Below are 17,077 nucleotides of genomic sequence, written 5' to 3'. Positions count from 1 at the left end.
TCCAGCTCACACCTCCCTCTTCCAGAAAGCCTATTTCACTAACAGTTTTCTAAAAATGTTGAATGACTCTCTATGTTCTAATGAACAGCCATATAAACGGAGCAGCTCAATTCTATCCACCTTTGTCCATGTTGACTACAGAATACAACCCATTTGCTTCCCAATAATTTGCTATTAGATTGAGTCACACCACGCCATAAGCTATCTCCTGTGTCACTTAATCTTTCCGCTCTGCTGCGCTCAACTATCAGAATCCAGATAGGGCATTTGAATTTTCTGCCTTTTCATGGGACCACTTTGAATACAGAGTGTTTAGATTATCCAATTACCACTATAAGAGAGGAATAAGGCTATAATTTAACTTTTGAGAACCCAATATAGTTTTGCTGTGCCATTTTACAGCATTAAAAACCTTCTTCAATTGAATGACAGCCTTGTAATCAGAGCCAGCTTTCTAATCCGGGCACTGCAGCGTATCACACTCGCTTTGTCCAACTCACTTTCTTTCAAAAAGACAAACACAAGATGAAAGATAGCAATGAAACGAGTTATCAATATGCAACATCAAAACTGTATTAAATAAAGTTCCTTCCAAATTCAGATTGCATCAGCAGCACATCAGGTGACACAGGTTAGGCTGGCTTCACACCGACCAGCACAGAGCAGCTTTCTTTAGCCATTGCCATTCTGACCCTTTAATTATTGTTTAGTTCACGGGATGTAGGCATTGCTGGCATGGCCAGCATTTATTGCCCATCCTTAATTGCTCTTGAACCACTGCAGTACTTCTTTGTAGCAGTTTGGTACAACTGAGTGGCTAGGCCAATTTAGAATGCAGTTAAAAGTCAACCACGATACGCTGGGTCTGGAGTCACATGTAGGCCAGACCAGGTAAAGATGGCAGATTTCCTTCCCTATTATTAAGGTAGTGGCTGCTGTGGTGGGATTTGAACTCACGTCTCCAGATAATTAGTCCAGACCTCGGGATTACAAGCCCAGTAACATAACCACTTTTCTACCGTACCCTAATACAGCTAGCAGTAAGTGAAGCAAAGCAAAGTGTCTTGATTTGAAAATAAAAAGGAAGACCTGTTTGATATGACATCTTCAATATCCTCAGGAGATCCCAAAGTGCTTCACAACAATGAATTACTTTTTTTTTGAGCTGTAGTCACTTATGAGGGCAAACGTGGCAGCCAATTTGTGCTGTTAGTTGAGGGCTAAATGTTGGCCAGAATTGGAATAACCCTGCTCTTCGAAAAAGTACAATGTGATCTTTTACACTCACCTGAACAACCACAACAGGACCTTCGTTTAATATCTTACCTGACAGACACACACCAGTAAAATTCACAATATTTAACTATACATTTATATTATAACAATCATCTATGCTTTAGTGTCCAAACAGACATGGTCCTCTGTCAGTCTGCGCTCAGAATAATCAGCAAACACTCCCTTTACTCGTAAAATTCTTTATCGTTTCAAAATTATTGGGGATAAATACGCTAACAGACGGAACATTGGCAGCTCCAAATTTTTAACTGCACATTTTTTTTTCAATGTTCATTTTCCAAGTCTGGAGCGGCATGTGGATCAGTTAATGAACTGCGCCTCACAACAGCAGTGGGTATGGTTGGTTCCACTAAATTGGGGAGTGTCAGTCGAGGCTCAGTGGGCAGCACTCTCGCCTCAGAGTCACAAGGTCATGGGCTCAAATCCCAGTCCAGAGACTTGAGCACAAAAATCTGGGCCGACACTCCAGTGCAGTGCTGAGGGAGTACTGCACTGTTAAAGGTGCCACCTTTCGGATGAGACTTTAAACCCGAGGCCCAATCTGCTCTCTCAGGTGGACATAAAAGATCCCAAGGCACTATTTCGAAGAGAAGGGGAGTCATGGCGGAAATTTACCCCTCAGTCAACATAACAAAATCAAATTATCAGATCATTATCATATTGCTGTTTATGGGAGCTTGCTGTGCGCAAATTGGCTGCCGCGTTTCTGATATTACAACAGTGACTACACTTCATTGGCGGTAAAGAGCTTTGGGATGTCAGGTGGTCATGAAAGGCGCAGTAGAAATGCAAGTCTTTCTTTCTTGAATTCCCCAACGTAGTATTTTAGAACCTAGCCAAATGATTAGAAAGGCAAAAAGTGTTAGAGTGGAGGAGGGAGGCAGAAGAAATATTGCACACTGGCATACACCCCTCTCAAACATTTCCTGCAGCCCATCACAGAGCAATGCAAGCTGCCGGCACACACTCAATTCCTGCATACTTGGTCAGAAAATGGAAAACAGGTGACTAAAGACAGACAACTTACTTTCCTAGATTTCGTCTGATTTATCAAATTAGTTAACAATTCAACACTGAAAGCAGAGCAGCCTGCATTTAATTATAAACATCCCGAGGCCCAATTAAGCTGCATTAGAACTGAAAACTAAAGACTCGGAAGGATGTGGCAGGTCCATTATTAAAGCTGCTGTTTTATTTTTAGCTTATTTGTGAAACTGGAATATTTAAATCTTTCAGCACTTAATGAGCCGGTCAACTTTCAAACTACACATTGTTTCTTTTGCACAACTGCCACCTTAAGGATATTCTGCATTTTCCTACATTACAAAGTAATGGTACAGAATATTAATTTGTACTTGAGAATTAGATTACATATTTTAGCATAAAAACATGACAACAATCAATGGTTTAAGGAACATGAACACAATGTTTAAGTGTAATTCCCCAGCACCCAAAGAGACAGCAACAGCAACCTCAACTAACATGGCCATTGGTCAGTACGCACATGACACTTTGGGGTACCAGACCGATCAAACTCCTGGGATGAAGCCTAAGCAAGTTGCTTCAACCTTTAAATACATATTACTGCAGTCCATGCACTTGATATATTTCCCATAAACACTGTGAAAAGAGTACAATAACGACAGTCCTACACCTCTCTGAGCCCGGTCTACCACATGCTCCTGCCCTCTCCCTGCCCCATCAGTGACACAGCTTTCACCCATCACTGCCTTGGTCTCTGGAATTCTCAGCCCAAACTCTTCATCTTGCTCATCTCTCTCAACCTTCAAAAACCTCTTTTGATCTCATCTTCGATCATTCCCCCCCTAATTCTTCTCCAACTACTCTCTTGGTATCTGAATTCACCCTTCCTGTAAAGCAAACCTGAGTGATGTAAACAAACTTAAATGCACTTTACACAAGCTGTAGTAGAAGTAAAATAAAACTTACTGTTGTCAGCTATCCTTTACTAATATTTACCTGCCCTGATTTGGTTTCCAAATATAGTGTTGCCAATCTTTTAGGTCAAGTTTTCCATGCCTGAACAGACTGGTAGCTTGGTTCATCCATGACCTAATCCTTTGACCTTGCTGTGCACAAATTGCCTGCCGTGTTTCCTACATTACAACAGCGACTACATTTTAAAAAGCATTTGATTGGCTGTAAACAACAGCAACTTGCATTTATATAGAGCTCTTAACGTAGCAAAACATCCCAAGGCGTTTTGGGACATCGAGGTAGTGAAAGGCGCTACATAAATGCAAGTTCTTCCTTTAGGTTTCAGCCATGGCTCAGTGTGTAGCACTCTCGCCTGAATCAGAAGTTGTGCGCTCATGTTCCACTCCAAAGACCTGGGCACATAATCTAGGCTGACACTTCCGTGCAGTACTGAGGGAGTGCTGCACTGTCAGAGGTGCCGCCTTGTGGATGAGACGTTAAACCGAGGCCCCGTCTGCCCTCTCAGGTGGATACAATAGATCCCATGGCACTATTTGAAAAAGAGCAGGACTATATTACAACAGTGACAACACTTTAAAAAGTACTTCAGTGGCTGTAAAACATTTTGGGATGTTCTGAGGTTGTAAAGGCACTATAGAAATGCAAGTTCTTTCTTTAATTAACTGGGACAGGTGGGTACAGACCCATTTTCTAAACTTCAAGCACAGACCAACTATTGTGCAATTTAAATAATTCAAATTCAAGGTACGTGGGACACAAACGCCGACTTTAAATGATGGCCCGATCTCACAAAGGAGCTGAAGTAATGATTTAGTTCGACCTGTTTCTTAGTTAATAGAATTGGGCAGCAAGTTCAGAATATCTTCCTCCTTGAGGTTTATGTAATGTTATTTTTGGCACCACAATTAATTAAACTTTCACAATGCGATGCGATTTCAAAATTCTCAATCTTGTTGTCAAATACCTCCATGGCCTCTCCCTCCCTCCTCTCTAATCCTCCTTCAGCCCCACAATGCATCCCTGGCAGCAGCACGCCAAGTTGCCTGTCGATTTGTAGATCGTAGATGGAGGAGGATCACCAAGATGGGAAAAAAATTTGGTTACCTCAAACATTCCTTTTCTCACAAAATAAATAGTTTGCTCTTTTCAAAAGAATGGACTTTAATCTGTCCTACGATGCTTATTTAAAAAAAAAAATTTAAATTTGTTCCCGGAATGTTGGTGATGCTGGCAAGGCCAGTATTTATTGCCAATACCAACTACCCCTGAGAAGATGGCCATTTGGTGCCCATTGAGATAGGTGTCACTCAACAGAAGAACCCTGCATTCTAAACAGATCTAGTCTCTGGACATTGATTCCTGGTGTGCCAAACATGCTGCCACAACAGCAGCATTAGGCGGGCAATCAAAATCTCTCTCAAATTAAGATCAGAGTGAAGTGTGCTGGACTGACCAACAAACTAAAATTAACATTTGGGATATTCATAGTTCAATAAAATCTGTCAGCATCTTTGAGATTCAGCCTAAATGGGAGAATCGTATTGAAACTTTACCGGAAAGCACAGCTTCATACAAGGGTAGTCCAAGTATTTCGGTACCCGAAAGGGACACAATATTCAAACAGATTTTACTTTTGCCCATCAGCATGAAGCACGTCAGTGATCTACACACAGAAGTTATAACAAAGCAAGCCATTCTGCCCAACCAGCATTTACCCTCCATGTCAGCAAATAATCCCAATACAAAGAAAGAACTTGCATTTATATAGCACCTTTCTCAACTTCAGGTCATCCCAAAGCATTTTACATCCAATGAAGTACTCTTGGAGTGCAGTCACTGTTGTAATGTAGGAAACATGGCAGCCAATTTGCACACAGCAAGCTCCCACACACAGCAATGTGATAATGACCAGGTGGATAAATATTGGACAAGACACCAGAAAACTCAGGTCCAAAAAGTTATACTACAATGCATTTTACAGATTAAACCCAAACAATTCCTTCAATGGTTTGCTTTAAAGCGTGAGGCACAGTAAAATACAGGGTTCACTTGTACATGTGAGGTCTCCGATCACGCCACTGTCACCTGCTACATATGATCGCCTGAGGTCTGCCTGAAACCAAAATGGAATAGCTAGAAATGAGCCAACATCTCCAACTTAAAAGCCACCTGCACCTCCTCAAGCTGTGCGAGAGGATAATCGCATAATCCATTCAAAGACAAACCATATCCTTGGAGATTATTTCAAATTACTTCAAAACAGGCTCACTGGTATTTCACAAATACATCAAAGGGCAGTGCAAAGAATTGACTGCACAGAAACTGATTGACATACTGATTAGTACATCATCTTTTAGCTTACTTTTAAATTATCTCCTTAGATCTCCACAAACAAGCACCTCACTAATTTCAGTTAGTCTTGTCGGCTTAACTCAGATGGAAGCACCCTAGTTTCTGAGTCAGGAGGTTGTGATGCAAGTCCCACTCCAGCACAAAATTGAGGCTGATAATTTTGTGCAATACTGAGCAACTGCTGCATTTCAGAGATGCCCTCCAAAAGTGAGGTCCCTTCTGCCTGGCTCAGGAGGACGTTAAAGATCTCTGAAATGCAGCAGTTGCTCAGTATTGCACTAGTGAAAGAGCAATGACTTCTTCATGGTCATGATCAACCATCCGTATTCAGCCAAACACAGATTAAACCATCAGTAATCTCATCCTACTTGGTGGGATGTTGCAGTGTGGCTTGCTTACTTACAGCAAGAGTCACTGTACTTTAAAATAACTCATCGTATACAAAGCACTCAGACATTTATTAGAAATGTAATAAGGCATTATATAAATGCAGGTCTAATTTTGTCACAAAGGTCTTGGCATTAGTTTTGAAAAGCTAATAATTATGGAATTTTCTGAGTACTGGTCCAAATTAAATCGGATCATCATTTTGTGTAACAACGGTCGAAGCAACCACTCCAGGTGTGACTTCAGTCGATATCAACACAGGCTCAGCTTTGTTTAAGTAGTACAGGGTACTGCATCATCTGGATAAATGTGTTCCGAGGTGTGCTACTGAGCTACACAGATTACTGACCTGATCCTGATCTGTAAGAATGAGTTATGCCAGCCTGTACAACTAGCCTCTGCATCCCATCATTTTTGGAGGGAGGCAAAGATGGTAAAAAAAAACATCGGCAAGTGTTCAAATATCAGGTGAGTGCAAGTTCAGGTGCAATTGAGATGCCCTGCACATGTTTGACAGCTGACATATTGTCTCAAGATATACAACGAATGGCCAGTTTGGTGAGGTTGACGAGGGAAAGCCGACTGTTCAAGCACAAGGTTAACACCATCAGGAAAGGGGGGGGGGGGGCGGGAATTGATGAAAAGGTTGCTTTCAGGCTCATGGCACCATTCAAGCAACAAGAAGTTTGGCCTTGTGCCAACAAAGTGTGTGAAAATCCCTGCTGCATTGCAACATGCTGCTTTAGCAAGTGCATGCCGGCCAGATACCAGTCGGCTGCGAGCAGTGGGAAACGGGTTGGCAGCACGGGTTGTATACTGGAACATGTCCATGCTACCTTGCCCGAGTGGTAGGGTGAAGCTTTGATCCCACAATAAACTGGCTCCCAATCTCAACCCTGAGTCTTTGGGGAAAGAGTGCCAAGTGAAGACCGGCCAGCTCCTCAGAGACACTGGAAATTAAGTGGGACAGTCACTGCCAGGCCACTTTAAGAGCAACACTAAGAGCGTTAGACGCAGAGAACAGGAGGTGCATGGCTCAGGGAAACCACATCAGGAAAGGGAGGGAGACATTAGAAGGGAATATATCCTCACTAAAAATACACACACACACACAAACACAGATTATGCCCAAAACATACAGCTGAAACTTTGTTCTGCAACCCTCCCCCACCTTTCTGGAGATAGGCCTGTGTAAACACCGCACTTTACATTCTGCTTCTCAAGTGGGCACAAAACTCAATCCTGATAAAGTGTACAAATTTGCCAAGAAATATCACACTTGCACCAAGTACTTACCAAGAAGAATAAGACTTCTTTGCAGGCTCTTGGTGACACTTGGCAATGGATTAACTGTACTACGCACAACAAAACAAGATAACCGAGGGAACACTATGAGTAGGCCACGGTTTTGTCTCAGATATTCTATACAATGGAGGTAGCTGCTGGGGAATGTTATGCTTGGTCAGGTGTGCATTTGTTTGACATCAACTTTATCGCTTACATATAATCAGCGTACTGTACCTTTCCTGTCTCCAGCAGGACTCAGTGTGCCCAATATACTAACTCAAGTGGTACCAGAGGCTTCCTTTGAAGCATGAATCTGATACAATGGAGTCAGTCAACAGGTGAATGCTATTTCTGGAAATGTTGCATTTTCAATCAGTTTTCAGAGCTCATTTCATTGCTTTGTGTTACTATTAGGTCTGACACTCTGAAGGAAAAGGCAGTTTCTGTCTCAGCCTCAAAGAGTTTTAACTTAAAGAAGTTATTGAAACCGTTTAGCTCATGTGTAGTATATGGGGCTGGATACTAAAATAATAGAATTCAACCACACAGAACAGACAAGACTACAGGACTACCCCTCAACAGCGCTCAGTATGGAAGAGTTACGACCACTACTCGACTAGCACTGAACACTTAAAACCACATCAAGGACTAATCGTGTGATAGAGATTCTTTCCATTTCCAATGTACACTAGTTACTGCTGCCGAATCTTCAACGGTCTAACAAATAGACCAGAGGCACAATCAGCAAATTAAAAATTAAGCAACGATGGTTCCGTGAGCGTCGGGATGACACAGGTGCTTCAGTGAACTGTGACACGGATGGAAGGACATCGGGTCCAATCCTCAACTCCGATCGAGGCAAGTGCTGAGTTTTAGTTGTGCAGTCAGGGAGTGGATCAAAGCAGCGGACATGCACCTCCAAAGAGGGAGAAAAACCCGAGGGCTGAGTTACAAAAGACCATTCTCACTCACCTCCTCCTAACCCGTTAAACAGCTGAAGCACTGACAGCTGTTCACTTGCCTGCTTTCTCAAAAGTGGGTTTGGGAAAGAAAATGATAATCCTGTAAAAATTAAATGTAATGCTCATAGAACATTACGTATGTCAACAACATGTATTTATATAGCATCTTTAACAGTGAAACGTCCCTAGGCGCTTCACAGGATTATTATGAGACAAAAAATTTGACACTGGGCCACACAAGAAGAAATTAGGACAGATGACCAAAACTTGGTCAAAGAGGTAGGTTTTAAGTAGCGGAGAAGTTAAGCAGGCAATTCCAGAGTTTGGAGCCTGGACAACAGAAGGAAATGGGTAAATGTGGGAGGCCAGCCAGGAGTGCGTTGGAATAGTCAAGTCTATTGGATGAGGGCATCAGCAGCGAATGAACTGAGGCAAGGGCGGAGACGGGCGATGTTACGGAGGTGGAAATAGGTGGTCTTAGTTATGCTGCGGATACGTGGTCGAAAGCTCATTTCAGAGTCAAATATGAGACCAAGGTTGTGAACAGTCTGGTTCACCCTCAGACAGAAGTTGGGGAGAGGGATGGAGACAGTGTTGAGGGAATGGAGTTTGTGGCAGGGACAAAAATCAATGGCTTCGGTCTTCCTAATATTCAATTGGGAGAAAATTTCTACTCATCCAGAACTGGATGTCGGACAAGCAGTCTGACAATTTGGAGACCGTGGAGGGGTCGAGAGAAGTGGTCGTGAGGTAGAGCTGGGTGTCATCAACGTACATGTGGAAACTGACATTATGTTTTCGGATAATGTCGCCAAGGGACAACATGTAGATGAGAAATAGGAGAGGGCCAAGAATAGATCCTTGGGGGACACCAGAGGTAATGATGTGGGGGCGGGAAGAGACGCTGTTGGAGGTGATTCTCTGGCTACGATTAGATAGATAATAATGGAACCAGGCGAACCCAGCTGGACAACAGTGGAGAGGCGTTGGAGAAGGATAGAGTGGTCAACCGTGTCAAGGGCGACAGACAAGTCAAGGAGGACGAGGAGGGATAGTTTACCTTTGTCACAGTCACAAAGGATGTCATTTGTGACTTTGACGAGAGCCGTTTTGGTAATGTGGCAGGCGCAGAAACCGGACTGTCAGTAGACAGCTTGAAGGATGAAACCATAAATTGTTCTTAAAATAATTTCCCCCTTCTTTCTGCCAATTTTCTCTGCTCTCTAACCATCTTCTCTGAAGATGTTGACTTTTTGTTGGTACAGTTCAAGAATGCCATAATCTCAACCAAGTGATTGTTCTTCAAGAGTGGCTTAGTAAATGGTGACACATTATTCAACCATGGGGAGCATCACTGCTAATATTCCCACAAACATACTTCCCAGGAGGATCACTAGACAGTTTATTTTCCCTTTTCTAACCTAATCTCACCCAGAATATCCCTACCACTGTTTTGGGGGAGATCAGCTAACAAGCTCTGATTGGAATTGAATCTGGGCCTTCCTGCTGTGTAAGGCTCAGCGACTTATTCTGTTCCGCCATCAGATAGTACATGTTTGATGAAAATTGAAAACTTGTATTTTTTCGAATAGTCCCCTGGGAGGATAGACGCACCAACGTCAGTGTTCTCGATCAGGCCAACATCGAAGTACTGACCACACTCGACCAGCTCCGTTGGGCGGACCACATTGTCCGCATGCCCGACACAAGACTCCCAAAGCAAGCGCTCTACTCAGAGCACCTACTCGGCAAGCGAGCCCCAGGTGGGCAGAGGAGACATTTCAAGGACACCCTCAAAGCTTCCTTGATAAAGTGCAACATCCCCACCTACACCTGGAGTCCCTGGCCAAGGATGACCCTAAGTAGAGGAAGAGCATCTGGGAGGGCACCGAGTACCTCGAGTCTCATCGCCGAGAGCATGCAGTAAACAAGCGCAGGCAGAGGAAGGAGCGTGCGGCAAACCAGACTCCCCACCCACCCTTTCCTTCAACCACTGTCTGTCCCACCTATGACAGAGACTGTAATTCCTATATTGGACTGTACAGTCACCTGAGAACTCACTTTTAGAGCAGAAGCAAGTCTTCTTCGATTTCAAAGGATGTGCCGATGTTTGATGAAAATTGAACACTTTTATTTTTTCTAATATTTTTAAAATCTAATTAGAGAATTGACTCTCTGGATCAGCAAGGGCGACAGATGTGCCACTGTTCAATCGACTGTCTGGGAAACATAGCCAGGCAACACCTGATATGGCTACACTACAATGAATCCCAACTAGTGTACAAAGTGAAAGAACTGATTTAAAAGATGCAAACAGAGTCATGAGTCAATCACTAACGACAAGAGGAGGCATATAGTTCTTTTAAAACTACCACAACTTTAGTTTTTGGGGGAAATTCCACAAATACTTATACATTCAAAATTGAAACCCAGCTGTAGCTTACATGCACAGTTCTGTTTTCCTGATGCAAAGGCATTTTCTACACCACACACCCAATGTGGGAATTAAACAGTGAACCTGTTCAATACATCAGCACAAAACCTTTGCATCAAGCCATAAGCAGGCTGACATACTGAACTGGCTCAATAGCATATGAAGGGAGATGGTAGCATGTGGAGCTGGAACACACTGAAGCTCAATATCCAGGATACACCAGATCATGTGTCCAGCACTGTGGCGGCAACACATACAACAATCTACAAGATGAACTGCAGCATCTAACCAAGATTACTTCGACAACACCTCCCTCCCCTGCAACCGAGAAGGACAAGAACAGCAATGTCCTGGGAACACAGTCAACTTCAAGATCTGCGGCCAAGTCATACACTGTCCTGACATACCTGTGTATTGCCATTCTCAGTGTGGCTGGGCTATATCCTGGAATCATCATTGGGCAAGCACCATAAAGATGGCAGCAGTTTAAGGAGATGGTCCACCATCTACTCAGGGGAACCAGGGGTGGGCAACAAATGGTGTGCTGCCAGTGTTACACAAAAAGCACATTAACAAAGTAGAATTAGATGGCCGCTGTGAGATTTAATGTCAGAAGGACGAGCTTCAGTGGGTGAATGAGCTGGGACATGTCTGTGCACTGTACCTAAGTGAACACATAAACCTCCCAAACAAAAGTCCATCAGTTCCAAGAGCAGGCCGCCAGTGGCCTTTTACATACATTCTTCCCATTCCTTTGCAATGATGGAGACCATAGAAACATAGAAAATAGGTGCAGGAGTAGGCCATTTGGCCCTTCGAGCCTGCACCGCCATTCAATGAGTTCATGGCTGAACATGCAACTTCAGTACCCCATTCCTGCTTTCTCGCCATACCCTTTGATCCCCCGAGTAGTAAGGACTACATCTAACTCCTTTTTGAATATATTTAGTGAATTGGCCTCAACAACTTTCTGTGGTAGAGAATTCCACAGGTTCACCACTCTCTGGGTGAAAAAGTTTCTCCTCATTTCGATCCTAAATGGCTTACCCCTTATCCTGAGACTGTGACCTCTGGTTCTGGACTTCCAACATTGGGAACATTCTTCCTGCATCTAACCTGTCTAAACCCATCAGAATTTTAAACGTTTCTATGAGATCCCCTCTCATTCTTCTGAACTCTAGTGAATACAAGCCCAGTTGATCCAGTCTTTCTTGATATGTCAGTCCCGCCATCCTGGGAATCAGTCTGGTGAACCTTCGCTGCACTCCCTCAATAGCAAGAATGTCCTTCCTCAAGTTAGGAGACCAAAACTGTACACAATCAGGTGTGGCCTCACCAAGGCCCTGTACAACTGTAGTAATACCTCCCTGCCCTGTACTCAAATCCCCTCGCTATGAAGGCCAACATGCTATTTGCTTTCTTAACCATCTGCTGTACCTGCATGCCAACCTTCAATGACTGATGTACCATGACACCCAGGTCTCGTTGCATCTCCCCTTTTCCTAATCTGTCACCATTCAGATAATAGTCTGTCTCTGTTTTTACAACCAAAGTGGATAACCTCACATTTATCCACATTATACTTCATCTGCCATGCATTTGCCCACTCACCTAACCTATCCAAGTCACTCTGCATCCTCCTCGCAACTCACACTGCCACCCAACTTAGTATCATCTGCAAATTTGGAGATACTACATTTAATCCCCTCGTCTAAATCATTAATGTACTGTGTAAACAGCTGGGGCCCCAGCACAGAACCTTGCGGTACCCCACTAGTCACTGCCTGCCATTCTGAAAAGTACCCGTTTACTCCTACTCTTTGCTTCCTGTCTGACAACCAGTTCTCAATCCATGTCAGCACACTACCCCCAATCCCATGTGCTCTAACTTTGCACATTAATCTCTTGTGTGGGACCTTGTCGAAAGCCTTCTGAAAGTCCAAATATACCACATCAACTGGTTCTCCCTTGTCCACTCTACTGGAAACATCCTCAAAAAATTCCAGAAGATTTGTCAAGCATGATTTCCCTTTCACAAATCCATGTTGACTTGGACCTATCATGTCACCTCTTTCCAAATGCACTGCTGTGACATCCTTAATAATTGATTCCATCATTTTATCCACTACCGATGTCAGGCTGACCGGTCTATAATTCCCTGTTATCTCTCTCCCTCCTTTTTTAAAAAGTGGGGTTACATTGGCTACCCTCCACTCGATAGGAACTGATCCAGAATCTATGGAATGTTGGAAAATGACTGTCAATGCATCCACTATTTCCAAGGCCACCTCCTTAAGTACTCTGGGATGCAGTCCATCAGCGTGTTATTTAAATAAATGAACATTAATCTCCATCCCAGCTGGTGTCTGTGGCCTGCGGTGGGTGCCCCAAGAAAAGCTGACTGTCTGGCTGGAGTCGGGCTCCCCACACCCGGGGCTCGCAGGAGGAGCACGGGCCCGGCGGGTTCATTCACGACATTGGGCCTCAGCGGCTGCCCGGGGCCGCGGGAAGCTCGTCGGTCCCGGGCGGCGGTTCCCGGCGCATCTCCCCCACAGGCCCCCCTCCCTCTCCCTCTCCCTCTCTCTCTCTCTCTCTCTCCCCCCCCGGGCCTTGTTGTTGCGGCCCAAAACCTCAGCCTGCGGCTTTGCCTCACCCTCACCACCCCGCCCGCCCGCCACTCACCTTCCCCGGCAAGCTGCACAGCGCCGCCAGCGGCCACAGCAAGAGGCCGGCGAGCAGTCGGGAGTCCCGGTGAGGCCAGGGCCCGGGCCCGGCCATGGCCATGCTGTCGCTCGGTGAAAGCCCAGTGGCTCTGGCTCAGGCTCCTCCCGCCGCTTCCTTACTCGACGCTCGGCGTCACTCGGGCAGCGGCCCGGCGGGGGAAGGAGGAGGGGCGCTGGAGCCCGCGCGCCAATCACCGACGGGGGGGCGGGGCACCGCGCCCGTCAATCACCAACAGGGGGCGGGGTTCAGCGCACGTCAATCATCAACCGGGGGCGGGGGGCGGAGCACAGCGCGCGTCAATCACCGGCAGGGAGCAGGGCTTTGAGATGAGACCTCAAATCGCTGGAGATCCTGCAAATCCCCTGGGAGGACAGACGCACCAATGTCAGTGTTCTCGATCAGGCCAACATCCCCACATTGAAGCATTGACCACACTCGATCAGCTCCATTGGGCAGGCCACATCGTCCACATGCCCGACACGAGACTCCCAAAGCAAGCGCTCTACTTGGAACTCCTACACAGCAAGCGAGCCCCAGGTGGGCAGAGGAAACGTTACAAGGACACCCTCAAAGCCTCCCTGATAAAGTGCAACATCCCCACCGACACCTGGGAGTCCCTGGCCAAAGACCGCCCTAAGTGGAGGAAGAGCGTCCGGGAGGGCGCTGAGCACCTCGAGTCTCGTCGCCGAGAGCATGTAGTAAACGAGCGCAGGCAGCGAAAGGAGTGTGCGGCAAACCAGACTCCCCACCCACCCTCTCTTTTCATCATCATCATCATCATCATAGGCAGTCCCTCGGAATCGCGGAGGACTTGCTTCCATTCCCAAAGTGAATTCTTTGATGGCTGAACAGTCCAATATGAGAGCCACAGACCCTGTTACAGGTGGGACAGACATTCGTCGAGGGAAGGGGTCGGTGAGGCTGGTTTGTCACGCGCTCCTTCCGCTGCCTGCGCTTGGCCTCTTCATGCTCTTTGCGTTGAGACTCGAAGAGCTCAACGCCCTCCCCGATTGACTTTCTCCACCTCAGGCGGTTTGCGGCCAAGGTCTCCGAGGTGTCAGTGGTGATGGCTTTGAGGGTGCCCTTATAACGTTTCCGCTGTCCTCCTTTGGCTCGTTTACCATGAAGGAGCTCCGCATAAAGCATTTGCTTAGGGAGTCTCGTATCTGGCATGCGTACTATGTGGCCTGCCCAACGAAGCTGATCGAGTGTGGTCAGTGCTTCAATACTGGGGATGTTAGCCTGGTCGAGGACACTGATGTTGGTGCGCCTGTCCTCCCAGGAGATTTGCAGGATCTTGCGGAGACATCGTTGGTGATATATCTCCAGCGACTTGAGGTGCCTTCTCTACATCGTCCATGCCTCAGATCCATACAGAAGGGCGGGTATTACTACAGCCCTGTAGACCATAAATTTGGTGGTAGACTTGAGGGCCTGGTCTTCAAACACTCTTTTCCTCAGATGGCCAAAGGCTGCGCTGGCGCACTGGAGGTGATGCTGAATCTCCGCATCAATGTTTGCCTTTGTTGATAAGAGGCTCCCGAGATATGGGAAATGGTCCACGTTGTCCAGGGCCACGCCGTGGATCTTGATGATTGGAGGGCAGTGCTGTGCGGGGCTGACAGGCTGGTGGAGGACATTTGTCTTATGGATGTTAAGCGTAAGGCCCATGCTTTCATATGCCACAGTGAATACATTGACTATACCCTGGAGTTCAGCCTCTGAATGTGCATAGACGCAGGCGTCATCCGCGTACTGCAGCTCAATGACAGAGGTTGGGGTGATCTTGGACCTGGCCTGGAGGTGGCGTAGATTAAACAGCTTCCCACTGGTTCTGTAGTTTAGTTCCACTCCAGCGAGGAGCTTGTTGATTGTGAGGTGGAGCATGGCAGCGAGGAAGATTGAGAAGAGGGTTGGTGCGATTAGGCAGCCCTGTTTGACCCCGGTCCGGACGTGGATTGGGTCTGTAATGGATCCGTTGATAAGGATCACGGCCTGTATGGCATCATGAAGCAGGCGAAGGATATTGACAACTTTTGGGGGCATCCGAAACGGAGAAGGACACTCCATAGACCGTCACGGTTGACAGTGTCAAAGGCCTTTGTAAGATCGAAAAAGGCCATGTATAAGGGCTGACGATGCTCCCTGCATTTTTCCTGCAACTGGCACGCTGCAAAGATCATGCCTGTTGTGCCCCATGGGGACGAAATCCGCATTGTGATTCCGGGAGGAGCTCCTCGGCCATAGGGAGATGATGATTGAGGAGAACTCGAGCGACAACTTTCCCAGTGGCTAATAGCAGGGAGATTCCTCTGTAGTTGCCACAGTCGGACTTGTCCCCCCTTTTAAAAATGGTCAAAATCATTGCATCTCTCAGATCTCCCGGCATGCTCTCCTCCATCCAGATGAGAGAGATGAGGTCATGTATCCGCGCCAACAGTGCCTCTCCGCCATATTTTAGTGCCTCAGCAGGGATTCCATCCGCACCCGTAGCCTTGTTATTATTGAGCTGTTTTATAGCTTTGCCTACCTCGTGCAACGTTGGAGTTTCACTGAGTTGGTGGCGGGTCGCATGCTGCAGGATGGAGTCGAGAAAACTCGAGTCAAAGGCAGAGTCTCGATTGAGGAGATCTTCAAAGTGCTTCTTCCATCGGGCCCTGACAGCCTCGGTGTCCTTGATGAGTGTTTACCCGTTCTTGGCCAGGAGTGGGGTGGGGCCTTGGGAGTTTGGACCATAGGTGGCCTTGACTGCAGCGAAGAATCCTCGCTTATCGTGGCTGTCGACCAGTTGTTGTATCCCCTGTGCTTTCTCCATCCACCACCTGTTCTTTAGGTCCCGAGTTTTTTGTTGGACCTGAGCCTTGAGCCATCTGTAATGTTGTTTTGCCGTCTGTAATGTTGTTTTGCAGCTCCCGAGTTGGGCTGTTGCTTGAGGCTCAGAAATGCTTTGCGCTTGCGATCTATTAGTTCTTCGATCTCTTGATCATTTTCATCAATCCAGTCCTGGTGTTTTCTGGTTGAGTGACCAAGTGTCTCTTCACAGGCATTGGTTATAGAGGCCTGGAGGGCAGACCAAGTGCTATGGGGATTCAGCATCTCAGGGTCATCAAGGCACGCCAGATTGGCTGTGAGGCGGTGGCTGTTCAGGGCTCTCTTAGCTGGGTCTCTAAGTGCCCCGGCATTAACTTTTTTGCAGTACTGCTTCTGCTGCCCCCTCTGCTTTGGGGCAATGTTAATGTTGATGATGGAGCGGATTAGGCGGTGGTCCGTTCAGCAGTCGTCAGATCCTGTTATGGCGCGGGTGATGCGCACATCCTTGCGATCCCTGGCTCGGACGATGACATAGTCAAGCAGGTGCCAGTCTTTGGAGCGAGGGTGTTGCCACGATGCCTTGTATTTGTCCCTCTGGCAGAACAGGGTGTTGGTGATGAGGAGTTCATGTTCTAGACATTTTGTCAGGAGTAGGGTACCGCTGGAGTTGGCTTTCCCTACCCACTCTCTGCCAATCACGGTGATATATCTCCAATGACTTGAGGTGCCTTCTATACATCGTCCATGCCTCAGATCCATACAGGAGGGCGGGTATTATGACAGCTTTGTAGACCATGAGTTTGGTGGTACATTTGAGGGCCTGGTCTTCAAACACCCTTTTCCTCAGACGGCCGATGCTGAATCT

The 17,077-nt window shown here is 46.4% G+C and overlaps 1 protein-coding gene across 3 annotated transcripts in view; it reads right to left on the bottom strand.

The window, feature by feature from the left end:
• Positions 1–13,510, bottom strand: part of ern1 (endoplasmic reticulum to nucleus signaling 1) — a 120,210-nt gene extending 106,700 nt beyond the window's left edge. For all 3 annotated transcript variants that reach the window (XR_011587322.1, XR_011587323.1, XM_070857909.1), the window contains exon 1: positions 13,360–13,510. Coding sequence is in view for 1 of the 3 variants with exons in the window: in XM_070857909.1 (XP_070714010.1) it covers positions 13,360–13,461 (102 nt within the window). In the remaining 2 variants the exon portion in view is untranslated. The remainder of the gene's footprint in view (positions 1–13,359) is intronic.
• Between the last annotated feature and the right edge of the window lie 3,567 nt (positions 13,511–17,077).

This window comes from Pristiophorus japonicus, chromosome 16 (assembly GCF_044704955.1).
Source record: "Pristiophorus japonicus isolate sPriJap1 chromosome 16, sPriJap1.hap1, whole genome shotgun sequence".
Lineage (NCBI taxonomy): Eukaryota > Metazoa > Chordata > Chondrichthyes > Pristiophoridae > Pristiophorus > Pristiophorus japonicus.
This window is presented reverse-complemented; position numbering and strand designations above follow the sequence as displayed.